General features: G+C 40.5%; 1 protein-coding gene across 2 annotated transcripts; it reads left to right on the top strand.

The window, feature by feature from the left end:
* The first annotated feature begins 987 nt into the window (after positions 1 to 987).
* Positions 988 to 26,508, top strand: gdpd5a (glycerophosphodiester phosphodiesterase domain containing 5a). 2 transcript variants are annotated; one of them, XM_061086457.1, is made up of 16 exons: positions 988 to 1,263; positions 9,918 to 10,092; positions 15,672 to 15,775; positions 15,864 to 15,957; positions 16,047 to 16,106; positions 16,203 to 16,301; positions 17,006 to 17,099; positions 17,694 to 17,839; positions 18,644 to 18,726; positions 18,883 to 19,033; positions 19,571 to 19,801; positions 20,131 to 20,276; positions 21,903 to 22,050; positions 22,464 to 22,546; positions 23,880 to 23,992; positions 25,163 to 26,508. In XM_061086457.1, the coding sequence occupies exons 2-16, from the start codon at positions 9,976 to 9,978 to the stop codon at positions 25,252 to 25,254; spliced, it is 1,761 nt and encodes a 586-aa protein (XP_060942440.1). In that variant the 5' UTR covers positions 988 to 1,263; positions 9,918 to 9,975; the 3' UTR covers positions 25,255 to 26,508. The 2 variants fall into 2 exon arrangements, with proteins under 2 accessions (XP_060942440.1, XP_060942441.1); XM_061086458.1 differs by having other exon boundaries at positions 19,571 to 19,792.
* The last annotated feature ends 386 nt before the right edge of the window (positions 26,509 to 26,894 follow it).

Raw genomic sequence — 26,894 nt, forward strand, 5'->3', positions numbered from 1 at the left:
GTGACATCTAGTGGTGAAGTTGCATGTTGGCGCTCAATGCCCCTGACCTCACCCTCCCCTTCCAAACATGAGAGCGAACCTGTGGAAACCTTCAGTAATCATAAAACTGAAAAGGTGCTTAGTTTGTCAAAAAAACATGGCGGCCTGTATAGAGAGGACCCGCTCCAGAGGTATTTAATGGTTCAGTGTGTAAGGTTTAGGTTAAAGGGATCTATTGGCAGAAATTGAATATAAAATAATCCTTGTGATGTTTTCAAAAGTGTGTTTCTTCTAAATTGTACAAATTGTTGTTTTATTTACCCTAGAATGGGCCATTTATATCAAAATATTTTGTATTTACATCGGGAGCAGGTCCTCTCTATGGAGGCCACCTTTTTTTTCAAATATGGACAAACTAAACACCTTTTGAGTTTTAATGACAACTGAAGGCTACGACAAGTTCTCATTAATGTTTGGAAGGGGAAGGTGATGTGAGGGGTTGCAATTCAGTTGCAATATGCAACTTCACCACTAGATGTTTCTAAATTCTACACACTGAACCTTTAAACATAAAGGCCCCTTATCAAGGTAAAGAATATAACAATTTGTACAATTTAGATGACACACACATTTTAACATTAAATTTCCGCCACTACATCCCTTTCACCTAAACCCTACACGCTGAACCTTTAGGGTTGAACTTCTAAAGTTGTAAAAGTGAACCTTCAGATTTGTTTATTGGGACATTTCACATTGAAAAAAAACAGACAAAATGTAAGGAGCATCAGTCCCAGTGAACTGAGCAGTAAGAGTTGGTATCATTTGACTTCCTGCTGCTCAGGTTGATTTACCTGACAGTCAGTGTGCACACTGTAAGAAACACCGGTGTGAAACCCTCGCTCGCTGCGGAGGGTTCGGTTCCAAGCTGCGGACTTTTTGCAGCGTGTCCCTCGGCTCCTCCCACCCCGTGTGTGACGGATTACACTTTCTAACCCGTCTCCCGCAGCCCCGAAGGTCCGGCTTCCTCTGAGAGACACCGTCCTCTCCTCTGTCCCAACACCACTCCACTTTAAAACAACTTGTCCTCTCTGGTCCGAGTAGCGGCTCCCTCGGCCGATGCGTCCCGACGAGTCGCTGGACCTAACTTTACAGACTTGTCATCAGTCCTGCATTGAAGAAGCGACGTGATGTCAACGACCGGGGAAATAAGAGAATAACCTGCGAGCTCGGCGCTGGGAGACAGAAGAGAGAGAGAGAGAGAGAGAGCAGCAGTCTGTGGTGGAGGTGAGTGTCTGTGCGCACTTTGCAGGATTATCTCCATGGAACCTATAATCCACGGAGCTGTCACTCCGGGGAAGTTTGGAGTTGCTGTCTGCTCACCCGCTGTATCTCAGACACACATACTCATCAAGGTTCATTGCACCACAGAGCGGTCAGCAGCACTGTGTCTGTCTCATGGCAGATGGGTGTTTAGTTGGTAGAGACAATCCAGAAGACAATTGGACATGATCCCCCCCCGCCCCCCCTAACAAACTGCATGTGTCGCATGAAGGAAGAGAAACTACATTTGTCTCCTGAGCACAAAGTGACACTTGCTGCAGAGTGGATTGTTGTGTGAGTTGCTCTATAGGCGTCAGGTCAATGATGAGCTGTGCACAAGAATAACTCCAAAATATATATATCACTGAGCAGAATCATTGTGTGATCCCGTTATGTGTCTGTGGAATAGAAACATACAAAGCAGGAATACACATGTCTGTATATAGTGTAAAAAGTTATAGAAGCAGGAATAGGCCTTCATGTGCATAAGAAAATAGGTTTAGTTGGTGGTTTTCAAGGAAAAGACTGCAGTAAATATTCACCAGCTTATTTATATTTTGTTGGTTAATAAATTGATAATATATTATACTATATAATAACATACTATTTACATTTTTGGTATAGTAGACGATCCCTAACAAACTGCATGTGTTGCTTGAAGGAAGAGAAACTACATTTGTCTCCTGAGCAGCTTCAGTGACACTTGCTGCAGAGCGGATTGTTGTGCGAGTTGCTCTATAGGCGTCAGGTCAATGATGAGATGTGCACAAGAATATCCCAAAAATATATATCACTGAGCTGAATCATTGTGTTATCACAATATGTGTCTAGTATATAATAGAAACAAGCAAAGCAGGAATACACATGTCTGTATATAGTGTAAAAAGTTATAGAAGCAGGAATAGGCCTTCATGTGCATAAGAAAATAGGTTTAGTTGGTGGTTTCAGGGAAAATACTGCAGTAAATACTCACCAGTTTATTCATCTTTTGTTGGTTAATAAATTTAGTTATTTTTATTTAAATTTTAAGGGAGAGTTCACCAAAAAATGTAAATTCACTCATCATCTAATGACTACTATGCTGATGGAAGAAGATGTTGCGATTGACATCAATTGTATGAAGGAAATGTCTGACGGAGATGAAGGGAGCGGCGCGACAACTGTGATCAACACGATTGTTATGACTCCATTTCCCATCACGACCCTCAGAAGGATAAGGGCTGGATGATGGATGGATGGAGGGATGTAGTCTTCCCTCTCACAAATGTTATATTCAAATATAAACAAGTATTACCCTTATAAAATACATGATGGAAGTATCTAAAAGCTGATTCATATACCTGTTTTTGAACTTTAAAAAAGGTAAATATATTTGAGCAACAGAGTGGTGACATCATCATCTTTGCAAGGCAAATGAGTCAAGCTTTAATTACATGGCTCTCTCCTTTTGTCCTCAACAAATGTGATTAGTAGCAGACATACAGTGTCTGACCACCAGTCGCCTGTCATCTCTCAGTGTACCAGGGTCGTCCTGCAGCGTTATCTGTTCGACTTAAATCATCTTTACTGAGTCAGAGACAGCCTCGCTGCTTGGCTGATGATGTGCAGGACCTAAGAACAGCTCTCACTTTCACTAACAGGAGAATCATGTCTTCTGGCCGCCTCGCGGACACATGGCTGATGACAAAAGCTCATTGGCTGCGGCCGTGGCTTTGTTTCCAGTCTGTGCCCTCATACCCCCTCACTCAGGGTGGATAATGAGCCCATGGCACAAATGGAAACTTTATTTTGGGCTTAATCCATTGAAAGATTAAGGATATTATTAATGCATGCAAATGTAAATTTCATGAAGGATTGAACGATGGGAGCCTGGAAAGAGGCGACAGTGACCGAGATAAAAGGCTAATAATAGCCGGATATGGCAGAGGCTCTGTGGCAGTTGGTTGGGTGAGACTTAATGGATTATTGTATTATTATTCAATGAGCCCAGGATTCTAACTCCACTGACAACTTTGACACGGCGAGGCGTCTGGAGCCTCATCGGCTCGGTGACAGTACCTAACCAGGTTACTGCTGGAAGTTGGCAGGGAAGTCCGAGAGTAGTAAAGTCCTCACAGGTAAACAGCAACAGGTTCATGAGAGGAAACTGGCCTGAAGCCAGCCCCGGGAGAGGTCAATGGAAACCCACAACAGAGATCTGTGTCATATGTGTAGGCAGAGCACATGTGAATTCAAGTGACCGTTTGAGAGCTCCCTTCTTCACCATGTTACGAGGGGCTTGTAAATGTTGTAAATGCACCAGGAGAAGACATACAATGAACAGTGTGTGTGATTGGTTTGTTGATTAAGAAAGTGCTGGACTGTGTGTGAATGGGTGAATGGCAAAGAAATCTGTATTGTGAAAGCTCTATAATACAGACAATTTACCATGTACACAGTTTGTAAACAAACCAATGGAATTTACATCAACAATGATTCAGACAATAGTGCTTCTATTAAGGTTCTTAGAGACCAAGCCACAGTTGGTGTGACAGTGGGTACATTGACAAATCAGCCAACACTTCATATCTCACAGCACATATACTGCAGCAAAATAAAAGATGTGTAAATATCAGGTAAATGTAGTTTCATCAACACTGCCGTTTATTGACGTTAACAGCTTTTATGCGCAATAGCCTCAGAATTGTGTGCGTGCTTTTGCTCACAGTGGTTATACTGTCAATATTGTGTGTTGATGACATTCCTTCAGAGGGATTGTACCTGATGATGACAGATTCATCTTGAATAGTGTTATAGGAAAACTTGTTCTTTCCAGTACTGGTTCCATGTTTGCCTCAACACAAGCGTTCTTGCCGTTATTGCCCTCATTAGCCATAGAGCTTTGCTTCATTACAAAAACATCTTAATATCTGTGCATAATTCATCTATGATATCAGACACAAACACCTTTCTGCACCTGGATTACTTTTTATCCACATAAATTAGCAACCTCTATTAATTATTTTTAGTCCAGTTCATGGTTGCTGGACAAGACAAACCAAATATGAAAAGAGGGCTCTTTCATATTTCTATCCTTTGAGTATATATGCTTTTTTGTGGAGTTATCACTAGCCCTGTGACAATAACACCATGTTAGAAAAGGCCACAGAGACAATAGACCAACCTGGCTGGAATCAGGCCCCTGTGATTTCAGCTCCAGTTGGCCCTTGTTTGAGGATAGGGTCAGGATGTGAATGCTGGGAATCCACCAACTCCTCTGAATGCAGCAGAGGGCTCCCTCAGGCCTGGGAGTTTCCATGTAATAACCAGTCAACAGTGAAAGGATGAAGACCTGCGAGCTTCCTCCTTTTGAACACTGTTGTATAGATTAGGTTAGAATCCTAAACAAACACTGACTTGTCCCTTGAGAAACCCCTGAACAGGACACATGATGGATATTACAATACATAATATAAGTCCTGTAACATCTGACACTCATGAACCAACAAGGTTGCATAAGGATTCTCTTTCTACATCTTCCAATTCTATTTTAGAAAAACAATGAAAGACATCTATATGATTGATTTTCTTTTGAAGATTTGCTGGAGAAAAGTTCACTTCTAGGCCCAAAGCAAGTTTTGCTGACAAGATGTCAACGCTGACCAACTTGAGAGGAGAATATTGGTTGAGGCACATGTCCTTAGGCTAGCCGTCTGCTGGATGTTTACTAACTTTTGGAGCGGACTTGATTTAGGGGCGGACCAAAGTTTTATTTTTACTTCTTTAACACAGCGATATTTGTTGAGGCCTTAGCGAAAGGTATGCCCTCTCTTAGGGCTGCTCGATTATGGAAAAAATCATAATCACGATTATTTTGGACAAAAACTTTTTTTTTAATGACTAACCGGAAGTACCAGTCACTTCCGGTTCCGGTAAACACCGATTACGGCTGCGTGTCTTATTCCTCCGTGAAACCATGCAGGATATCGGTGCCTTGTTATTCAAACCCTGTTCGAATAACAAAGGAAATTTCAATTCGAACTTTGAAATTTCCTCTCATTATTAAATGTCCCCATCTGCCCCCCCCCCCACTACAAGCACAGAGAGAGAGAGAGAGAGAGAGAGAGAGAGAGAGAGAGAGAGAGAGAGAGAGAGAGAGAGAGAGAGAGAGAGAGAGAGAGAGAGAGAGAGAGAGAGAGAGAGAGAGAGAGAGAGAGAGAGAGAGAGAGAGAGAGAGAGAGAGAGAGAGAGAGAGAGAGAGAGAGAGAGAGAGAGACTGTGTGGTGCTGCTCGTCGGATTCGAAGAGTCGATCACACGGGGCTGCCCTCACTCTGCCGTTTTCCACTTGCGCTGTTCCGGTCAACACACACACAACTCGCCTCCTTCACTTCACAGCTGCTTGAGAGTGAGTGCCGGTCAGCGGGGCCGCGCTGAATGCTTTGGGGGAGGGACTGAATTGCGCATGCGCGTCTCTTTAGAAAAAAATGCCAAATAATCGTTTCAACTCGATTATAGTAGTTTGGAGATCGTTTGACCCAATAATCGTAATCACGATTATATTTAGATTAATTGAGCAGCCCTACCCTCTCTCCATGTGCCCTTCTTGTGTTGATAGTTAAGGTCATTATGAAATTGTAGCCGGTCATAGGATGTAGGTCCTTTAATGTGGCTCAGAATGCCCTTGTGTTCACAAAGTGAAAAGAATGTGGCCACATGCATCCCAGACCACCTGTACAAATAATTATTAATTATGTGATCCATCTTTTCTTCAGCAGATAACAAATTGACTTATAGCCACTGCCCATTTGTTGGCAGCATGTGGCCTAATATCTGAGATGGCTATGGTGGTCTGGCAGTTTGGTTTACTAATCAGAAATATTTATTGGATGGATTATGTCAGATCTAAAGTATCTTGAAATATTTCGATGGGGTTTCATTACAAGAACCCCACCAGACCATATTGGATAGAATTTAATGATTTATTTGATTCTTTGACTTTTTTCCTGTGGCAGCGCCATCAGCTTAAAGGTTTCAAAGGCAAAACAGCTGACATCTGCGTGTCAAATTAAGGTTTGTTCCAGAGTTTACCCTTTTGATTTTCTAAAAAAAAATCTTTGAGTCACATGGAAACTGAATGTTAGTACACAGACAGACACACATTTAGCCTGGTCTCCACCCCCCGCCCCCCTCCTCCCCCCGTCATGTTGTAATTTCTCCGCTCAGAGATAAGAACAAAGGAGCAGTTTGTTTTGTTGGGGACTGTTCACTTGGAAACACGCCTTAAAACACCTTTATCTGCCTAGGAAAAAAAGAGGTTAAGCAATAAAATGGCAATCATTTTATTTAATCTGAGCTTGGTTTTCACTGTAGAGGCTATAGTTATTTAGAAAACCTCATGATTTTGGGTTGGTGCAGCGGATTAGCCATGGTCATGGTGGTGGTTGCTGTGGGGTCAACAGCACCAAATGGCTCTGTTTTCACAAGTGCTGTGAGGATCAGAGTGAGCTTTTAAAATTGCACCTCTGCGCTAACAACATAGTGCTCTCCTTGATTTGTAGGATACCTTGTTTTGGACACAGGGCTATAGCTACAACTGCTGCATCAAAGATGTAGCTTTATCCACCTTTTATTGTCATGTGGTATGAATGCTACCTTGTAGCTTCTGCTCAGAGGCCTTTCCAAGTCTATGCCAGCATTAACATCAGCCTGCGGGCAGAGTGACCTCATGCTCTCTTTCCAGGTCCAATTTTAACTTTGGTTCAGTTAATATGAGAGGTGATCTGCTGTCCATTAGTCTGCCCATTTACTCCAAGTCAGTCAATTTGACTCAATAATTCAAGGTTTGGGATCAACCATTCATTTTCAGGCTCATCCTCTTTTTTTAAATTTTTTATAAAACAAATTAGATTATGTGTGTCTTGAAATATGAACCATAAGAAAAATAATGCCACTGGTTTGCTGGATGAATCTGATGAATCTGTGATACATGCATTTAGCCTGAAACTTGAAAGACTCAACTTCATTTCCTTCCACAAGAAGGTTATGTTTTCACATTTGTTGTCAAAAGGATTATGCAAACATTACTGAAAGGATTTAACTCTTGTGAAGGGATGGATATGGCATAGGATGTTGCACCAATATGTGAAACCATACTCCGAGGGAGCATATTTACTGTGCAAGCACACAGAACAGGTTGGTTGGGGGAAGAATGCAATATTGGGCAAAGAAACAGCCATTTGATTTTGGAGCAGATTGGGGCAAAGTGAAAAAATCAGAAATTGTTATCACTATCCTTAGCATTGTGAGATTTTGGCGTTTTTGCTGTTGTTGGTTTTTTTCACATTTTCACCAATATCCTAGGTTATAATTCATGGATCTTGATGAAAAAAATCAAGCAGGACTGAGATCTGTCAGTGTGAGCAATCATGGTGTGGCTTGATTGAATTTATGGAGCCTGTTGATACTTTGTGGTTGTAAGCACTGAGTGCCATTCTATAGTTCCTCTCCACCAAGGAGGTTATGTTATCATTTTTCTTTTGCCAGATTACACAAAAGCTACTGGACAGATAAGCACAAACAAACAAAAAAAGAACCCAGATTTTGGTGCAGATCCAGCTTGATTGAATTTAAGGGGACTGTTGCAGGTTTGTGCTCCTCCAGATGCTATTCTAGATAATTTCTTTACATTTTGAAAAAAAGTTCACTTATTTTTTTTTTGGAAAAAAATTAAGTATCAATCTGAAAAGTCAGAATCATGAAAATCGTACATTCCTCCTCTGGGGATCACAGATGTCTGTGCATGATTTCATTACAATCCTTTTAGGGATTGTTGGAATTTTTCAGTCTGGATGAAAGAACCAACCCACTAATAGACTCACATTCATAAAGTCACACCATCAAACAAGCAATGCTCCGAATTTCTCTTTAGACATATAAACAACACACACATTTCTGTATTTTACATTCACTAAAATGATTTCATAATTATGTCTACATAATACACAGATTTAGACAAGTTAAATGAAGAGTGAAAAACATCTATTTTGAATAATATAGGAACCAGTAAAAAGAGACAAGGCAGAGGAGCAGCTCTTCCAGAAAGTACAGAACATACCGCGCCTCCTGTGCCAAGACATTTTTACCTGCCACCACGGCAACAAGCTTTTCTCTGAGGCACGAGTAACATGAGTCATCCATCTGACTTTTTTATTGACAATCTTCAGTCATACCATATACCTGACTACCAGTGCCTATTTGCAGTGGTGTGTAGAGTAAGTAAGCAAGTTCTCATAAAAATGAGTACTTGGGTAATAGTAAAAAAGTATCTCAATAAAAACTACTCAAGTACTGAATAAAGTCATTAGAATGTATTGCTTTCAAACAGGATATTAAGAGGTAATAACAATGTGAAGTACACATTGATTGTAATTGAAAAAGTGACATATTCAAAACTAGGCAAAGGCCAAAATACAATACCTTCACTGATCCTCAGAAGGAAACGCTTGGATGCAGCCTGCATTGTGTGTGCACATGCATTCAGTTTACAAAACAAACTCAGAAATGTTAACCTATGTAATACATGATAGGAAGATACTGACGTTCAAAAATAACAATAATATTCCAATAAATGAAGCAAAATAATTCTATGCCATATGATATACATCATATTATACATCTTCCAAAGATAAAAGGTTGAAGAGCACGAATATACACACATGGTGTTGTTTCAGTGCCATATAAAGAACGGGATAAAAGACAATTTACATGTATATATAAACTATCAATCCCTTCTGGAATGGCTTAGATGCAGTCATTCACAAACAGCAAACTCCATTAAATAAAGTCAATCTTCACAATTGAAAATATGTAACCTAACTTAATGCATGAAATATTCACCAGCCAATCAGTGATAAACACTTCACTTTGCTTTTTCTACTCGTTTTAAAAACATCCATCTTCCATCTTTGAATCAGGGTTTCGCCTAATTTCTCCGCGTAACAGCACTTTTCACCTCAGAGAAGATGAGAATGATCTTTCCCCAAAGTTATGTTTATCTGTTAAATGTTTCACAAACCAAAATGTGTGCAACACTTCCTGTACCCCTTTCAAAGTAAAATCACTACAGCGTTTCAGCTGTCCTAACAAGATTTTTAGTGTTATTGGAAGATAACGTATAGTTTTGTGGCATTTAGTTGCGTAGATAGCTGCATTTTTATAAAGGAAATAAAGTGGTCATACCAAAAACCTCACATTGCAGACAAGTAGCAGACATGCTGCCTGTTTCAATTTATTGAAATAACTACTGAAGAGCATGTAACAGAGTAGATGTAACTTGTTACTACCCACACTGCCTATAAGCCAATTTTCCATAGGTATAAATCCTCAGAAGGCTAAGGGCTGACTAGTGACTGTAAAGAATACACCATAATATTATGTGTCCCAGACATTACTCACTAACACGTTGTTTACTTGTTTTTCACTGGTGTTGTCAGTCTAAGCAAGGCTCAGGGCTATAGTGTGAAAGTACATCTCGGCGACATGACGTGTTGCAACATGTTGATGAAAAATGTAATTGTATGTACAAACCCTGAGCTTGTTTTCCTTACAGCACAGTAACACCTCTTCATTCTCTCCGCAGGATTCCCGGTCCTGTGTGGGATGTTAACGGACTGGGGGTGCGTTGAGGCTGAAGGAGCATGGTGAAACACCAACCCTTACAGGTCTATGAGAAGCAGGTCTTTGTGTCCTTTGTCACTGGGATCTATGGTTGCCGCTGGAAACGCTACCAGCGTTCCCAAGACGACAGCTCCAGGGTAAGATAATGCCTCGTGATAACAATCCAAAAAATCTGTTTCATAAATAAACTAAACTAAATATAACTATACTGTACTTTTAGTGGTGTGACATTTTACTGAATAGATGTGCTATTGTATTTGTTATTTGTACATGTTGCATACCTTTGAGTACAGCATTTACATAAAGAAAGACTTGATTGGGTAAAGTGTGTGTGTGTCCATAGGCTCACTGTTCTGTATATTGTATAGAGCGTGATAATGAGACTGCCCAGTCCTGCGGAGGCTGCTCTGAAACCTGACCACACCTCAGGGATAAATGAACTGTTTTCCATGTTGTGGTTCTGAGGGCCAAACGAATACGTCATGCTTTGTGAAAGGCAACAGAAAACTACACAGCAGCAAACACACGTGCAGCTCACTGTGCTTACACTCGTTTTGATTTGGGCATTACAGGCTCCTATTTTGCACATTGCATTTCTCTTTTAGGTCATTCTCTTGGTCCCATTTATTTAAAAACAGATCTTCATGGACTCAATGTATTCACTCATGTCTGTCAGTTGGTTGTTTTTTTGTCAACAAGATTACACAAAAACTACTTAACAGATTACCACACAGCATCGTGGAAGGATGGATGGATGGATGGATCAGGAAAGATCCATTCAATCTTTGTTCAGATCCAGACATCTTTTGTCACTTTCTTTAACTTTAGAGATTTGCATTCTTCAACAATTTGTATTGATTTCGCAGAGAATAATTCCTGAATCTTGATCACACAAGTTAGACATGTTTAGGGGACTGATATTATGAGTGTGTGGAATTTGGTGCAGATCTAAATTTAATGAATCTAAATGTGGTTTCATAAGGAGACTGTTGGGCTGTTAGCTATATGCACTGTATTGAGTGCCATTCCTTTGACCACATTACTTTGATGCTGCTGTGTTTTTACCTATTTCTGAGGAATTTAATGAATGCCATGAATACTTCAAAGAAGAGATTTCACTGTCTATATGGAACATGTCATAGTACCTATACGCCACTCTACACCACTTACCCTTTAAGAACTTATTTAAAATAAATGACTGTTCATTCAAAAGTCTGTACTCAAGAGTTCAGGACAATGTTGTGCAGGATTGACATGTATTGTTTGGTTTAAGCATTCAAATATAAAGTAGTTGTTATATGCAACAAATCCATTAAAGACATTTATATCATCCGAATTTTTTCTCTCTTACATTCTTAAGGGGCTTCTTGACCAGGCCCTAGTAACTGTGCAAAGCAATCCTTACAATAAAGCGAGCAGCAGAATCAGAGCAGTGTTTGGATGTGTAAAGCAGATCCAGACACCCAGCTGTGTTGGATACACACTGAGCAGACAGACGCAGCTCCTGCTGCTGGACCATTTATCACAAAGAGCCAGTGGCTCGGCCATAAATGACCCCATTTACAAAATGTGTGAATCGTGCACTGTGAATGTGCTGACCAAGAGGAAAAAATACAAACACACATTAATCTATCCGTCTGTCCGTCTATCCATCTGTCCGTCTAATTGTGTATCTGTCTGTCCGTCTATCAAATCTCTCTATCCAATCTATTTATATAGTGTCGTCATGAGCTCAGTATTTGATAGGAGACAGATACTTAAAGGGGGAAGGCCATGCACCATTCCTGTCAGTTTACACTGCTGCAGCAGCACTGTGCTGTGATGTGTGAATGAGTTTGATCACAGACAGTCATTGTTTTAATCCAGGCTGAATTTAGGCCTGAATGGTTCTACTGAACTGTGTTTCAGGCTCAATGTTCCTTTAGAAATGATCAGTTCAGAACCTATGCACTTTGGCTTTATTGTCCCCAGCAATATTACTTTACTTCAGGATAATTGATGGTAAACATTGGTGTGTATGACTATGTAAAAAATATTTAATATTTACACTGAATAAAATGCATATCTTTGATGTGATGAGGTCCCTTGTTATGGTTGTAGAACTTGCAACTTTAATGTTGTGGTTCACTCTCATTGCCTTCAGGCAGCCTTCCTCGTGCTGCAGCAGGCGTGAGCCATTGTCAGGATAAAAGCTCTGATGACTGTTCACTTACGAGCAGCAGACACCCAATTTTGCGGCTGACCAAATAGTGCAGCATTTAGCAGATAAAGAGTTACATAGCTCAGAGGCGGTCAAAAGTTATTTAATGCAGGTTTTAAAAGGCTTTAATAGATATGCACTGTATGTTGTTTGTTTGTTTGTAAACAAGATTACACAAAAGCTATCGGGTTACAACAGAATTTGGCTGCAGGATGCGTTATGGGTTGGGGAAGAACCCAAAATATTTGCTGTGGATCCAGATCACTTTCTTTAACATTGTTCTTTTAAGTTGTCACTGATTTCCCATGGGATGGTTAATGGAAAAGAATCATGGATGAGATATTTGTTCTACTGATTGCAGTTAACAGTCTATTTTTTTTAAAAATGAAAATAACTTTATTATTTGATTTTAATGATTCAACATATAATATGCAAAATGCATTCAGAAGATTCAGGTAATTGTTACACTTTTGTGAACTACCAGTATAATCATTGGTTGAATTCTCGACTTTCGTGACACTTTGTTCAACCACTGCAATATAAAAAGAAAAATGACACTGTATTTCCACTATCTACATTATATATTCTGCATTAATGTTCATTTGTTAATTTGTCTGTATTTTAATCCTGAACACAGACAAATGTGTAATTGCTGACACTGACTTTGATTAACACAGGCCAGTCTGTGTGGTATTTGTCAGCAGAGGGTGGTCGGCACATATATCAGGATTTATGGGCCCAGGATCAGGATTTATGGGCTGGTACCAGCAGCTCAGGCTGGAAAGACGGAGCGACCTTGTAACTCTCAGGAGAAAGTGTCAGAAATCACACATCACCTCTGAAAATAAAGGATTCACCACAGGGACAGTTGCCTGCTAAAGGATGGAAAATGTGATGCTGATGAATGAATGAATGAATGAAATGTATTACATCATGACAATAGTTAAAAAAGAGTGAGCATATCTGTTTTTATGCCAGTCTCCTAATTTTTAGTATCACCAACATTCCCAGTCTGTAGGGTCCATAGTCACATGTAGGGTTACTGTGCTGGTGGATGCAGGGAGGACTCTCCCAGGGGAGCAGCTGAGCACTGATCTTACTTACTGTCATGCTCAACTGAACTTTGACAGTAGTTACTGAGGACAAAGCTTCTTTTCGTCACCATTTTCTTCACCAAGGAGATTTCCTCAGCCAGGGATTACTTCACCTGTTAGTCACAGCCTCCCTGTGACCCTGATGGTGACCCTCCCTCTGACACTGGAATCCTTATCTACCAAACAAGAACTCCAAAGGAGACACGAAGAACAGACAACAATGTTTAAAAAAATGGTTCATTCACATACATACTCATTGCATCCCATGGTACAGATACTCTTTCTCCAGTTCAACTCCACCAGAGCAGGAGAAGATACCAGGATAGAAATATTGACCAGATGAGGAATCATATTTTGAAGTACAGCACTATGGGAACTGGTCATTGGTTATTTTTAATAGCATGGACTTGTACAGACAGGCCGTCGTGGTAACATCTGTGAAGACTCTACTGACGATATTCACACCACTGTTTGTTTGCATGAGCTAAAGTGACAACGTGACTCTGGCACAGTGCCTCACAGTCATGTAGCAGTCACCTGACGGCCAAGTGCTAAACCAATTCAAAACAGCCCCTGAAACTTGTCATACGCTGTCATATTTTACTGACTGTATCACTCATTCAATTAAATCGTATTCTATGATACGTTTGCATCCAATCTCCTCTCGTGACTAACAGAGGGACCCTTCACAAGCTTTAGACCAGCTTGATCAGTGCGGCCATTTGCTCTTCACTTGCACACCCATCTAATGATCCTCCAGCCTCTTATATAAGCCGGTGCTAGAGGTTAGTCCCGGCACAGTGTTGTGCAAAGCTGATCAGCGTTCATTGGATCTGTTGACTTGCCTATCACATTCTACACCTCCCCTTGCATGGCACTAGCAGCTAATCCTGTTAACTACTGAAAGGAAGAGTCCTTGACAGTTCTCTCCCATACCTTTGCCCCATATTTCAAGACAGAAGGCCCTACAGTAAGGGGTTAAATAAAATAATTCATCTTTTTGAAATATGTTTTGACTTTGTGAGGAAATTGACTCCTTTCAAAGGAATAGTTCACTTATTATCTACTCACCCTTAAGCCGATGGAGGGGTGGGTGAGGTCTTTGAGTCCACAAAACCCTTCTGGAGTTTCATTGGTAAACAGTGTAGCAGCCGGGTAGCAGCCAAATCCAATACAACTGAAGATATAAGGGGCTTATCTTCAGACGTAGAAAAAACAGAAAACAAACATGACATGCCTCCATGCTGCTCCTGTGGTGTCAGCCAAGTGTCCACAAGCCCAGACATTCATATTAGACTCTAAACAAGGTGATTTACAAGTTTCAAAGCCTAAATGTCCTGATATCTTCCGACAAGGTGCACTTAGGGACCATCAGAAATGCTAACGTCCGCAAGCTTAGCCAATTCTGGTTGACTTTTAGGCTTTTGTGATCCAAATATCCACAAGCCCCGACATTCATATTCAACTCGAGGTGAGGTCCTTTCCACCGTGTTTTACGCTCACTGTGTGTTCCAACTAGATGCTAAAAGTTTCTGCCAGCTGTGTTGTGCTGAGCAACCAAAGGATGTTGGAGGCTTCTTGCTGAAAAACAGCTGGCTACTGCATCTGGAAACGTCACTGTTAGAGTGGATCATAGACTAGATATAAAGATGGACGACATGGTCGCTCTCCAAAAGTAAAGCCAAAGTATCTTAATCGCCACCTGGTGGCCGGCTGCAGTATAGGTCATGAATCCAGCCTCCTCCATTTTAAGGTGCATTGATGCTTCCTCCACGTTTGAAATGAGATACGTTCTTTTCAAACGATGTCGCAATCACTGTCCACATACTTTTGTGTACTTCACTTTGGATTTGATGTTAGGAAAGTGCAAAGTCGACAGTTTCTTACAACAAACATGGTGACAGGGGAAGAGGCTGTGCTTAAGTCCCTCTTGAGAAAAAGGCAAAACCAGCTGTTTTTACCAGTGCCTGGGCAAAGTATCATCATGAAGATGCATGTAGTGTTTTAACAGCTCTTAAAGTCTCAAAAAGTTCTGCCATTGTTGAAATTTCTTCCTCATGTCCTATTGTCATCTCACGTGAACTATTGGCCACCATCTACTTTCTTTCCAGCGGCACTGCTCTGTTTATTATCCATAAGCTGTCACAAGACAATATGGACAAATGATTGCAGAGTGCGGACAGAAGGCTTTGAAAACTGCTGTGTGGCACCTTTGTCCTGAGGGGAAACTCAGATTCAGATGATAATTATCACTTGGATCCATCACTACAACCCACACATAATAGTCTAATCCCTTGTTGACATGAAAATATTGATTATAGCTGCTTGTTTTTTTCTCAGAGCTTCTTTTCTTCCTGATACGGGATTCAGCAGGAAACTCAAATTCAGTTAGTTAACTGTCCTTTTGTGGTTTCCTTCCCAGTGGGAGTGTACCTGGTTCATCATCTTGTGCAGTTCTTTCCTCCTGCTTCTCTTTTGGGCCTACTTCTGGTTGGTGGCTCAAAATGACTTCAACGAGTTTAACTGGTGAGTCAGTTCCTCTGCTCCTCAGGTAAACAAGGCAAAGTTTTTCTGTATTATCAGCGCAGGTCAGTCATCTCTATTCTGACCACAGGTCGGTTTACAACCGCTCTGGAGAATGGAGGGATGAGACGATCCCCATCCTCGCGTCCACCACTGTGGGATTCAGCTATATTACATTCTTACTGGTAACAGTCTTCTTCTAATCCAAAAATGTCAGCAGACCTGATTATCGATCAGTTAAGGTAACTTTTACTGAAAATGTGTTCTTTTTCAGACATTAGCCCTTTTCCACATATCCTTGGGCCAACAGCTGAATCTCTTCTGGGTTCACAAGGTGCCATGATTTACATCCTACTCTGTTGATATGAAGTTGCTCCACACACACTTTGGATCAAAAGCTGACCTCATGAATCTGGTCTCATTTCCACAGATCGGAGTGTTGGCCACATTGCTCACCACTATCTCTGGTGTCGTCTCTGTTGATGACATATGGGGAGATGAGTGGGACATCCTGCTTGTGTCACTGCAGGTTGGTGTAGAATCCAAATGAGACGGTCATAAGCTCGCTGCACATTTTCATTTTGCTTGTTTGCTTTTGATTATTTAGTTTTCTACATGTTGAATAGAATTACATATGTAACAGTGACATGTAGGTACACTGGTTTGCAACTGTTCATTATGAAAGAGTCTATAATACATCTTCTAAATAAGAGATGTAAGGTGGGATGATCAGGTGGAGAAAATTGGATTTTAGCAGCTAAGCATGTAATAATTTGGATGATGTACGTTATATCTGTTAGCAAAGGTTTTTGAGCAGATAAATAATCTCTTATATTTACTTAAAATTCCATACTATTCCGTCGTTTAAACCCTGTCTACACAAAAATCTTGCACGAAGTAATGACATGACAGACATAACCAAGTTGTGGCAACAATGGCTGCAGGGTGTAATTACAATGTTAGGCCTTGCTGAGTCAGCAACATGGTATTGATGAAAACCCGCATAAACCTACATATGTTAGTTTGATTCATATATATTAGTTTTTTTATTGGAGACATAACAATCTCTTTTTTCCTGTTTGCTCTGTTAACAAATCATTAAGAGTTCTGATCGTCACCATATTTCTGAGATATGTACTGATTATGTGAATGTCTTCATAGTTACTATCTGTTGTCTGTAATAAATAGCCATCATTTAACGAAGGTTGATTTATAATTGTGTTTTGTTACCAGTCCACAGCACCATTCCTGCACATTGGTGCCCTGGTGACAGTCACAGCTTTTAGCTGGTTGGTAGCTGGGTATGTGGTCCGCAGAGAGAGATCCAGTAAGTCAATGCTGTTATTTCTAAACATACCTTGTCATCCATCAGGCACAATGTCTGTTTTAGGGATAAAGATCATTTTAATGATTGCATTTTAAATAAGTTACAAAGATAAGTTACTACAGGCTTTATTACATTGGAAGCAGGTTAAAATGTCAACCCAAAGTAATTGTTGCCAAACCTTACACAGTCATATTGTTAAAGTGCGTTCAGTAGTTTGGTTACAGGCTGGCAAGGTTGGTGGGACGTTTACAGTTGCAAATTTTTTTTTTGTATGTAATAATTTATAATGCTGCTAAAAATATAGATAAAAAGTTTATTTTTAAACTTAATCCTTTTTATTTATTATTTATCAACAACACAGTTCATAGATTTAGTCACAGTTTACATGGAAAGATATTTTAGACAACCAATGCTAAAAAGATTTTCCTGTGATTTCCTGCAATTGTCTGAATTTTCCGGCATTAGCTAATTAACTTCCCTAAACAGACTTCTACAAACCACCAAAAAAAAAAGTAGCATTATTTCATAATATGTACATGAGATGAGCAGAAAAATAATGAGACTCCTAAAACCTTCTTCCTAACTCCCTCTTAGATTTCCAGGTGCTGGTGCTGCTGATCTACGTCATCATCCTCCTGGCGGTCTGTTTAGCTCCGCTCACGTTCACCTGCCCCTGCATCATGGACCGCCACAGCCTCAGACCTCGGCCAGACATCATCGGTCGACGGGGAGCTCCCATGGTGAGTTGGTGCTTCGCCAGACCTCGCTGTCTGATCCACTTAACTGTTCAGATCGATGGTGTGCAGCTCTGTGGGGATGACACTGCTGCAGGTGTTCATTTCCTGCTAATGCTCTGGAGAAGTGGAGTAAAATCTGATAAGGATGTGGTACTATTTTGATTAGTGTTATTTGATGATTTTCTGACAATATGACAACAGTTTATGTCGAGTTTAAGGATTAAATATGCATCTGCCTCTGTGGTTTGTTTATCACAGCAGAATGAGCCTCACAGAGCTCGACAGTCAACAACACATTGAACTTTCCTTTCACAGCTGGCCAAGCAAATTCCTGATGACTAGCTGTGAACAAATGTAGAGTGATGTTCACAGCACACACACACACACACACACACACACACACACACACACACACACACGCACACAAATAATGGAGATCAATGTCCGAATTTTTGTTATGCCTGTTCTAATTTTTGCTGTGATTCTGCTGTTTATATTTTTGAAAGCACAAGTTAATTCTCTTACATTTGCACTTTCCAGGGAGCTTATTTTAGTGGTTTGTTTTCTAGTTCTGTAGTTACTTCAGATTGTATATGGAATCATATTTGTTTTTGCTGTTTTCATATGAAGGCTACATTTCTATATTGTATTACTTTAAAACGGATCTGGGTCATGTCCTCTTTTTGGTTTTGTCAACAAATCATGTTTCTCCATTTATATGTTGTTTTCTAACTCTATCACGGCCCATTGATGTGTGTTTTTCTACACCCTCCCCCTGTGCTCTTGTCTGTCCTCTGTTTGCTCCAGCTGGCTCCAGAAAACACCATGGTGTCTTTTAACCGAGCCCTGCAGCAGGGAGCCAGCTCCCTGGAGGCAGACGTCACGATCAGGTCATTCATCACACATTAATAACATTTTATTCCTGAGTCATTTATTTCCATTAAATTAATTACCAAGTGCCATGTATTGTTTACTATAAGTGATTGAATTTAATGAGACAAAATAAGTGATTTTAAAGTACAAAATTGGCCGCTGTTTCCCCTCAGTGTGGATGGAGTTCCATTCCTCATGAGAGACCGCACATTGAGGCGAACCACAGACGTCAATAAGGTCTTTCCAGCCAGACAGTCTGATGAGGCCGCTCTTTTCAACTGGACAGAGATTCGCTCCCTAAATGCTGGCCAGTGGTTTTTGGAGGTACTGGACAATCCTCTTCACCTCAGTTCACATTCATTTTGTTGATGCACCACAGCTAGAAAATTTATCTTTCCCTTGTGGCCTTATCCACCATATTTTGTTATGAATAGTGCTGAAAATGTTCAAAATGTGATACAATGAACATTTAGTATTTGTGAAGAAAAGTGGGTATAAAATGTAGTACTACAAACAGAATGTTTGCCTCGGAAATAAATATGTAAAAGATGTCATTTATTTTTGAGTAAAATTGTGATGTTAGAAAGAAAGACAAAGGGCAAATGTATTCATGAACAATATAAAAATCTGATATTGAATTTGATTTGGAGAATATAGAACAGATATGTGCTGTCTTTGTAAACATATAAAACATAAATAATTTGAATAACAAGCAAGGAAGAAATTAGCTCTACATATTTACTAGATTATGTGCAAACAGTTTCTCCTGTTTGCATCAATACCAACAGAACATTGTTTATGTTAAAACTAAAGCCATTTTAACTCAGTGTATTTTTCTCTGTGGCTGTTCTCTGCTTCCAGAGTGACCCCTACTGGACAGTTGAGACCCTAACAGCGAGGGACCGCAGCAGAATAGGCAACCAGACGGTTTGCAGCCTGGTGGAGATGCTGCGTCTGGCCTCCAGGGCCAACAGCTCTGCACTGCTCAACGTCCGCAAACCTCCACCAGAGCACCCGCGCTCCCGGAGCTGGTTCATGGACACGCTGTGGGCCGTGCGGAAAGCTGGGATTTCCCCTAAGAGGGTGAGGACTGTAGGTCTCTCCGTAATCATCCTTTGATAAATTAAAGGTGCTGCTTGTAGAGTTCCAACCTTAATAAATCATGTATAAACAACTGTTACCGAGCAGATTGCCAGAAGGAATTGTATAGAAAACTGCTTTATGGCGCAATACAGTCAGAGGGCACTGATGTTTCAGCAGAAAACTGCTGGAAACTGCTGCAGGGATAATTTGTTAACATCATATTGATATTTTTAAATCCTACAAGGAACACCTTTGTACTGCAAAATTCTGCTAAATACGAAGCACACACTGGATTCTGTCTGACCAAGGGTCTTTCCACGTCTTGTGTTTTCTGCCAGGTGACGTGGACCCCCGACACAGACAGGGGGAGGGTGCGAGGGCTTCAGCAGACTACAACTGAGAAGCTGTCACTGGAGGAGATAAGGCAGAGGGGAATTACAAGCATGACCCTCCACTATAGCAAGGCCAGCCACAGAGACATACAGTAAGAGCAAGCAGCCACTGCCTAAGACTTATGCAGAGGAGACTTAGCTTTGTTTCGAGCACAATCTGATGAAAAATCTGATGACATTTGACTTCTCTCTCATGAAGTTTACATAGATCTTTACGTTGTAAGTAATTACAAGTATACTGCAGCCATTCAAAATGTCTTCCATGTAAAGCATTGACTTGGTCTTCACCTGGCTGAGTGTAACCCAATCAACAGAGCCATTAATATGCTTGATTATGTGTCTGGAAATCCGAGGGGGTAAACAAGCATGTGAACAATATCAATTCAAATCTCCTCTGGATATTTTGTAGCTTTGATATTGTGAATCACATAAACACTTGTTTGGCAGCAGGATTAGTGTGAAGTCTGGTCACTGTCCTCTGGTGATGCCATTTGAGTCAGTGTTGGTTGGAAGACTACACATTTAATGATGTTAAAGAAAAGGGTGTGGTGGTGCTAGAAAGAAATGTCCAAGGGTCTCAACAGCCAGTTCCAGGGACCTTAGACCCACTGCAGGGCTAGATATCTATTGAAAGCCAGGCTATGGTTAAAGTCCTCTGTGGGAGCAATGAGCTGAGCCAACAACAGGTATATTACCTATGGTGAGGTCAGATGGGCAATTTCCATTGGCTGTGTCCAAAATCACGAGTATGGACAGCCATTGTGATCACAGGTCACCTACCTCTTATGTCCTGGCTGTCAATACTAGAAACCAACATCTGTTAGTTAGTAAGTTAGTTAGTTAGTTAGTTAGTTAGTTAGTTAGTTAGTTAGTTAATTAGCAGGATTAGGCAAAAACTAAAAGACAAATCACCATGAAACTTGGTAGTATAGGTCAGGATAGAATCCAGCATCCTAATCAGGTTTTCTTTTTCACTGTCATCATAACCCTTGCGAAAGATGGCATTTTTCAATATTTTTATTGATTTCTCAGAGAACAATTCATGGATCTTAAAGAAAAAAAGTCTAGTATGTTTAGAGGACTCATGTTAATGAGTCTGTGTCATTTGGTGCATATCTTAATAAAAAGGTAGTTGTAGTGTTATTTAATGAGGGGACTGTTGGGCCTTGGCAGAGGTGTACGGTCTCTGAGTACCCTTCTAGTTTATGATGCATCATGCTGAAAACACAGAATATACCTACATGTTGGTAGGCTGATTTAAAGTTGGAGGACAGAGGGAGAAGGAAAGAGTTCAGACAGGAGGTCAGACAAGAGGTGAGATATGAGGACAGGATTGAAAGGAGGACGAAGAGAGGAGGACAGAGGGAGAAGGACAGAGGTCAAACAGGAGGACAGAGGAAAGGGAGGATGGCTGAGGATAGAAAGGAGGACAAAGAGAGGAGGACAGAGGTCAGAGAGGACGATTGTTACTGTCTAATGTTTTGAATGATTTGTCTCCAGTCTCATTGAGTTGATTGTGACTCTGCTGTTGTGAACTTTCCTGTCGCTCCCGTAGAAACACCACAAGTTTTCATGTCCGATTCTTAAAAGCATTTTTTATTGGTTTTAATATGCTGCAATAGTTTCATGGACCATAAAGTAAGAGCAGAGTGTTGTGACTGGATGAAAGGGGGATGGGCTTTATTTCCAGCTCTCACATGTATTTTTCCTTCTCTCAGGGAGTATCTGGCCAATAATGTGAGTGTGACCGTGTACCCAGTGAACGAGCCCTGGCTCTACTCCCTTCTGTGGTGTAGCGGGGTGCCTTCTGTGTCCTCTGATGCTCCTCAAGTCCTCCGAAAGGTGCCTTACCCCATCTGGCTCATGGTAAACAGCTCTCCCCTCTTTCTCTCTTACACACACACACACACACACTCACACACACTCACACACACACACACACAAACAGACTTACAAGGTCACACAGCGAGAAAAGAGGACAGCAGGAGAGAGGACAGAGACTGACGAGGGCCCAGCAAGGCTCGAGGGCAAGAAAGCCGAGGAATATGAGGGAACTCAGCGTGGAGTTGGACAACAACAGGACCCTGGGAAAAAGTCTGACACAGGCTGAGACAAGAGGACGGACCTGAACCGAAGAGCAGCTGTCCAACCATAGACTGTATATAACAAGTGTCCAACATGCTTTTGCTTTAGTCAGTTAGCTTCAGGATGAGTGTGTGTGTGGATGGTGACCTCCAGTGGTGCTGACTGGGAACTACTTTGTTTGTTTTATCCTGCAGAGCCAGTACGCTTACGGCTTCATCTGGATCTCTTCAGACTTGGTGTCCATCGCCATCGTCATAGGGATTTTCTGTTTCCAGAAGTAAGTGCAGTTTGGACTGTGATCATCATGTGTAAAATTACAGACATAAATTGACAGCTACTGAATATACAGTAAATTTTAAGTACACATGCACCTGTCGAAACAGTCATCATATTCATTCTCAATGAGTGTTTAAGTATTTTGTTTGTAGCATTTATATAAAGCATGTATTTACTTCATGGCACATAATTAGGTACGTATAAAATCATTTAGTTTAATGGTTCCCAACCGGGGAACCGTGACACATGGGTCACAATCTGAAGGTTGGCAAGAGGATTAAAGAATCGGAAAGTTGAAATATATACAAATACAATTTAAATTTAATCCAACACAAAGTCATGCTCCTTTGTTTTCAGTCTTTCTTTTGTTTCTCCAGGCCTTTAAAAAAACTATTAAATAAATTAAAACAGGCAAAATATTATTTCTCCTTCAAATTAGTAAAAACCAGTGGGAATGAGCAGGGTCCCTAAAGGCTCAGTTTATGCAAATAACTAAGAAAGGCCAAATAAGTTTTATGTGGTATCTCACCATGTGGATGGTTTTGATTTGTTTTTTGGATATGCGCCTCTGCCTCAGCTCCAGCACAGTGGAGATGAATGCTCTTTTTGAGCTCACAGCATTTAAAAGCTACACTCAATAGCAGAATCTCCAGAAACTGGTCTTTATTTTTTTTTGGATTGTCACTGATCAGTGTTATTAATATATTATCCATTGGTTTCTTCTTTAGTGAACACATTTGGTATCATTGTTGTGTCGAAATGATAATAAATGTCAGTTTTTCTTTGTTTAATCAAATATTATCTAAATACACTTATATTCTGTACTAACCAAACCTAACCTGTGTGAATCTGATTGGATCTGATCTGACCTTTGGCCTTTGTACTGTCTGCTGCCTCTTCACTGACTGGTCATTCTTTACTTTTTTTCTTTGTGTTTTTTCTCCTCATGTCTTTTGTCTCCTGGATGTTTGCACGTTTCTCCTCCGTGCTCTAACCTGTCACTCTCTTCCTGTCCTCTTTGTGCTGTGCTCTGCCTGATCTGCATGCAACCTTCCTCTACTGCCCTCTGGCATCTGTCAGCTATCATATGATCAGGTAACTGCTGCCACCGCCTTGCTCCTTGTTTCTGCCTCCTTGTCTGTCCTCCTCGTGCCTTTTTCTGCCCAACAGCCAGGGGTCGACTCCCTTCCTTTATTCCCCTGCACTGGTTTACCTCTTGTACCTCAGTGTGGCCCCATTAAATGTTTATTTCATGTGTATCACTACAGCTGAATTTAAAAAGGTATAATAACACTGGTGGAATCGTGTGCTTGCAATGTTGTTTGCTGTAACAGGTGGCGGATGAGCGGGATGCAGACCTATAACCCTGAACAGATCATGCTGAGCGCGATGGTGCGTCGGTCCAGTCGAGACGTCAACATCATGAAGGAGAAGCTCATATTCTCAGGTGGAGCTCCGAGCAAATTCACACCCAGAAATACAGTTGATCGGGTTTTAGCTGGACAGAAAAAACATGCAAAACAATACCGGTTCACAACAGGATAACAAGGATGTGAATGCAAATCAGAGGTGGGAGACAGCCTGTGCACAGTTCTTAACACCATCACAGGGGGGTGCTCGAGTTTTATCTATAGTGAATCAGCGTTATCTGTATTTACTAAGAAAACATGTGGCGGTTTTGCTGTATGTGATCCTTTGGAAGAGGGAATAAAAGCACTAAGGAGCTAAGGTTAAATATTTTGCACAAAATGAACAGATGCTCGTCATGTAGCCGACGCTTTTATCCAAAGCAACTTCCAGTTAGTGCATTCAACATCTATGAGGGGCCATTCTGGGTTCAGCATCTTGCACAGGGACACTTCGGCAAGGGTTGGGATTCGATCCCCCAACCTTCTGGTTGGAAAACAACCACTCTACCCTGTAGCCGTGCCCAAAAATCTAAATAAATCAAATGAGACAAAAATCTCCCAATTTGGTTTTAACACGGCCAGCGACAGCCAGTGGCCAGAGGCATTATGTTTCCGGGTTGTCAGTCCGTCCATCCATCAGTCTGTGTGTACGTCCATCTGTTCGTCCCATTCTTGTAGACACAAACTAATTTAGGGAACTTCTTGAAATTTTGTACAAACATTCAGTTGGACTCTATGATGAACTGATTTGATTTTAGGAGTCAAAGGTCAAAGGTCACTTTACCTCTCACACATGAATATATTAAAAAAAAGAAAAGTGGATGAAAATGGATCAACCTGTAAGAGAAGATAATAGTGACATGGTGAATTGTATTACTGAAAAAATAGACTGTCAAGTTTGAGATAAGAAAGCAAAACATTTTTAAATACAGTGAAAGGTGAAAGCTGAAAGGTAACTGATTCCAACCTCAGAGAGACTGAAACATAAAAGCCTTTTTGCTGACTTCTTTGTTAACAGTATTTCTAGTTCATAACTAATTCAACGTAACCCATTGATCTTTTATCTCCTGGCTGTGTACTTAATACTCTCTCACATATTGACTGGATAAATACATGATTGCTGTTCTTCAGCAAGAACCAACTAGAAGTTCAACAGCAGGAAACACTATAATGTTTTCAGACTCATTTACTCCTGTCGTTTCTTTCAGAGCTTAACAACGGGCTGGGCAGCTCAGAGGAGCTGTCTCTGTATCCTGAGAACGGTTACGCCAGATACTCTCATGGAGACCTCAGCCACTGAAAAACCAGCCACTCATGGAAAATGATTGACAAGGATGTTCTGGTGAGCAGAAAAAGGAGATCACAGAGGATACAAATCTCTACGGCAAATAACCCCAGAAGGGATGACAGTTACCACATGAATGTTTCCACCCTGGCCAGAAAAAAACAATTGTTTATCCACTTGCTAACGTGCAACTTAAATTTTTATTTCATTTTATGAGATGAACAAATTTATGGACTAGGCAGTGATTTGATCGGTGCAATCTTTCATCATCAGACACCTTCCTATATATATTTCTAATATAATGTACTTTGGTGTATTTTTCTTATCCTGTAAGACTGCTGGTGTAATCCACAAGGCTCTAAAACAGTTCAGCATTTCCTTACCTGTCAAACGCTGTCACTTTCAACCTTACATGAAAAATGTAAATGTTGCTGGGAATGTTGCTGGGAACATTGCTGTTTTGCATATGTGATGATGTCATCACTCAATGGGTTAGCTGACGAATAAACTGAGAATCGAGTGGAGTCAGATGGAGCCCCAGTCACTGACCTGTTGAAACATGTGATTGTTTGTAATAAATCTATTTGTTTGAAGCATAATTTTAAAACATCAATTCACCTTTTCATGTAGAAACAGAAACACATTTTATCGGCAGAATATCCACTCATTTAACATTATTGGCTATAGATGTGTTGATCTGTGTTCTTATTGGGCCAAACATCCATCGGACCACAAGGAAAATATCTTCTGTTCTGTCCATTTGCTTGAGTGACCTTCTCCAAATGTTTATCTGAGCTAATAAAGCTGTGCTGTTGTATTTTTCCATGTAATTGACTTTTGCTGTTGTTTTATAACAGAGGAAATGAGCTGTGTAGTGTTCTGTAATATACACTGATGTAAATATGAGTTTTTATTTTGTTCCCTCTGAGAGGATTTGTTTTGGACATATAAGCAGAATATTTTATGTTTGCATTGATTATCATGATGACTGACTTCCTATTTTAAGTGTGACAGACTCTGGCATGAGTTCCATGGTATGAGGGTACTTGGGGTGGGGGGTGAAAATGTTCAGCTTTTTTTCTGCCTCTTATCTGCCATGATTGATTTACTGTATAGTCGTATTAGTTATTACATCTTTCACATGGCTGCCTTTTTGTTAAATTAAGTGACTGGTAGAATATTGTAAAATATATTTTTAGTCTAACGATAGGGGTAAAAAGTCAGACTACTACTGTCAACTGTTCAATAAATTTGATCTTTGTGCAGGTTTTTCTTCTCTGGAATTATTTACAAAATAATCTAAAAGTCAATCTTTGAATAATACATGATATTGATTGATATTAATTAAGGTAGTAGTTATGCAGTTACTACCAGTATGATTAAATACCTGCAACGTAGCTCCATGGAGGACAGTGTGGTCTCACTGAAATACCTCAACAACTGTTTAATGGATTTGATCAGACGTTGTCTCCATAGGATGAATCCTCTTGACTTTCATGATCACTTTACTTTTCTTTTTAACACAATCATAGGGACAGAATTCAATCAATTCCTCAAATAGTTTATGACCAAATAAATCAAATGACCTTACCCTGTGCCTCACCTGTCGTCAACTTTTTGTCTTTGTTATAAGTAGTATATCTTAGCATGCTTAC

Source organism: Limanda limanda, chromosome 14 (assembly GCF_963576545.1).
Source record: "Limanda limanda chromosome 14, fLimLim1.1, whole genome shotgun sequence".
Taxonomy (NCBI): domain Eukaryota; kingdom Metazoa; phylum Chordata; class Actinopteri; order Pleuronectiformes; family Pleuronectidae; genus Limanda; species Limanda limanda.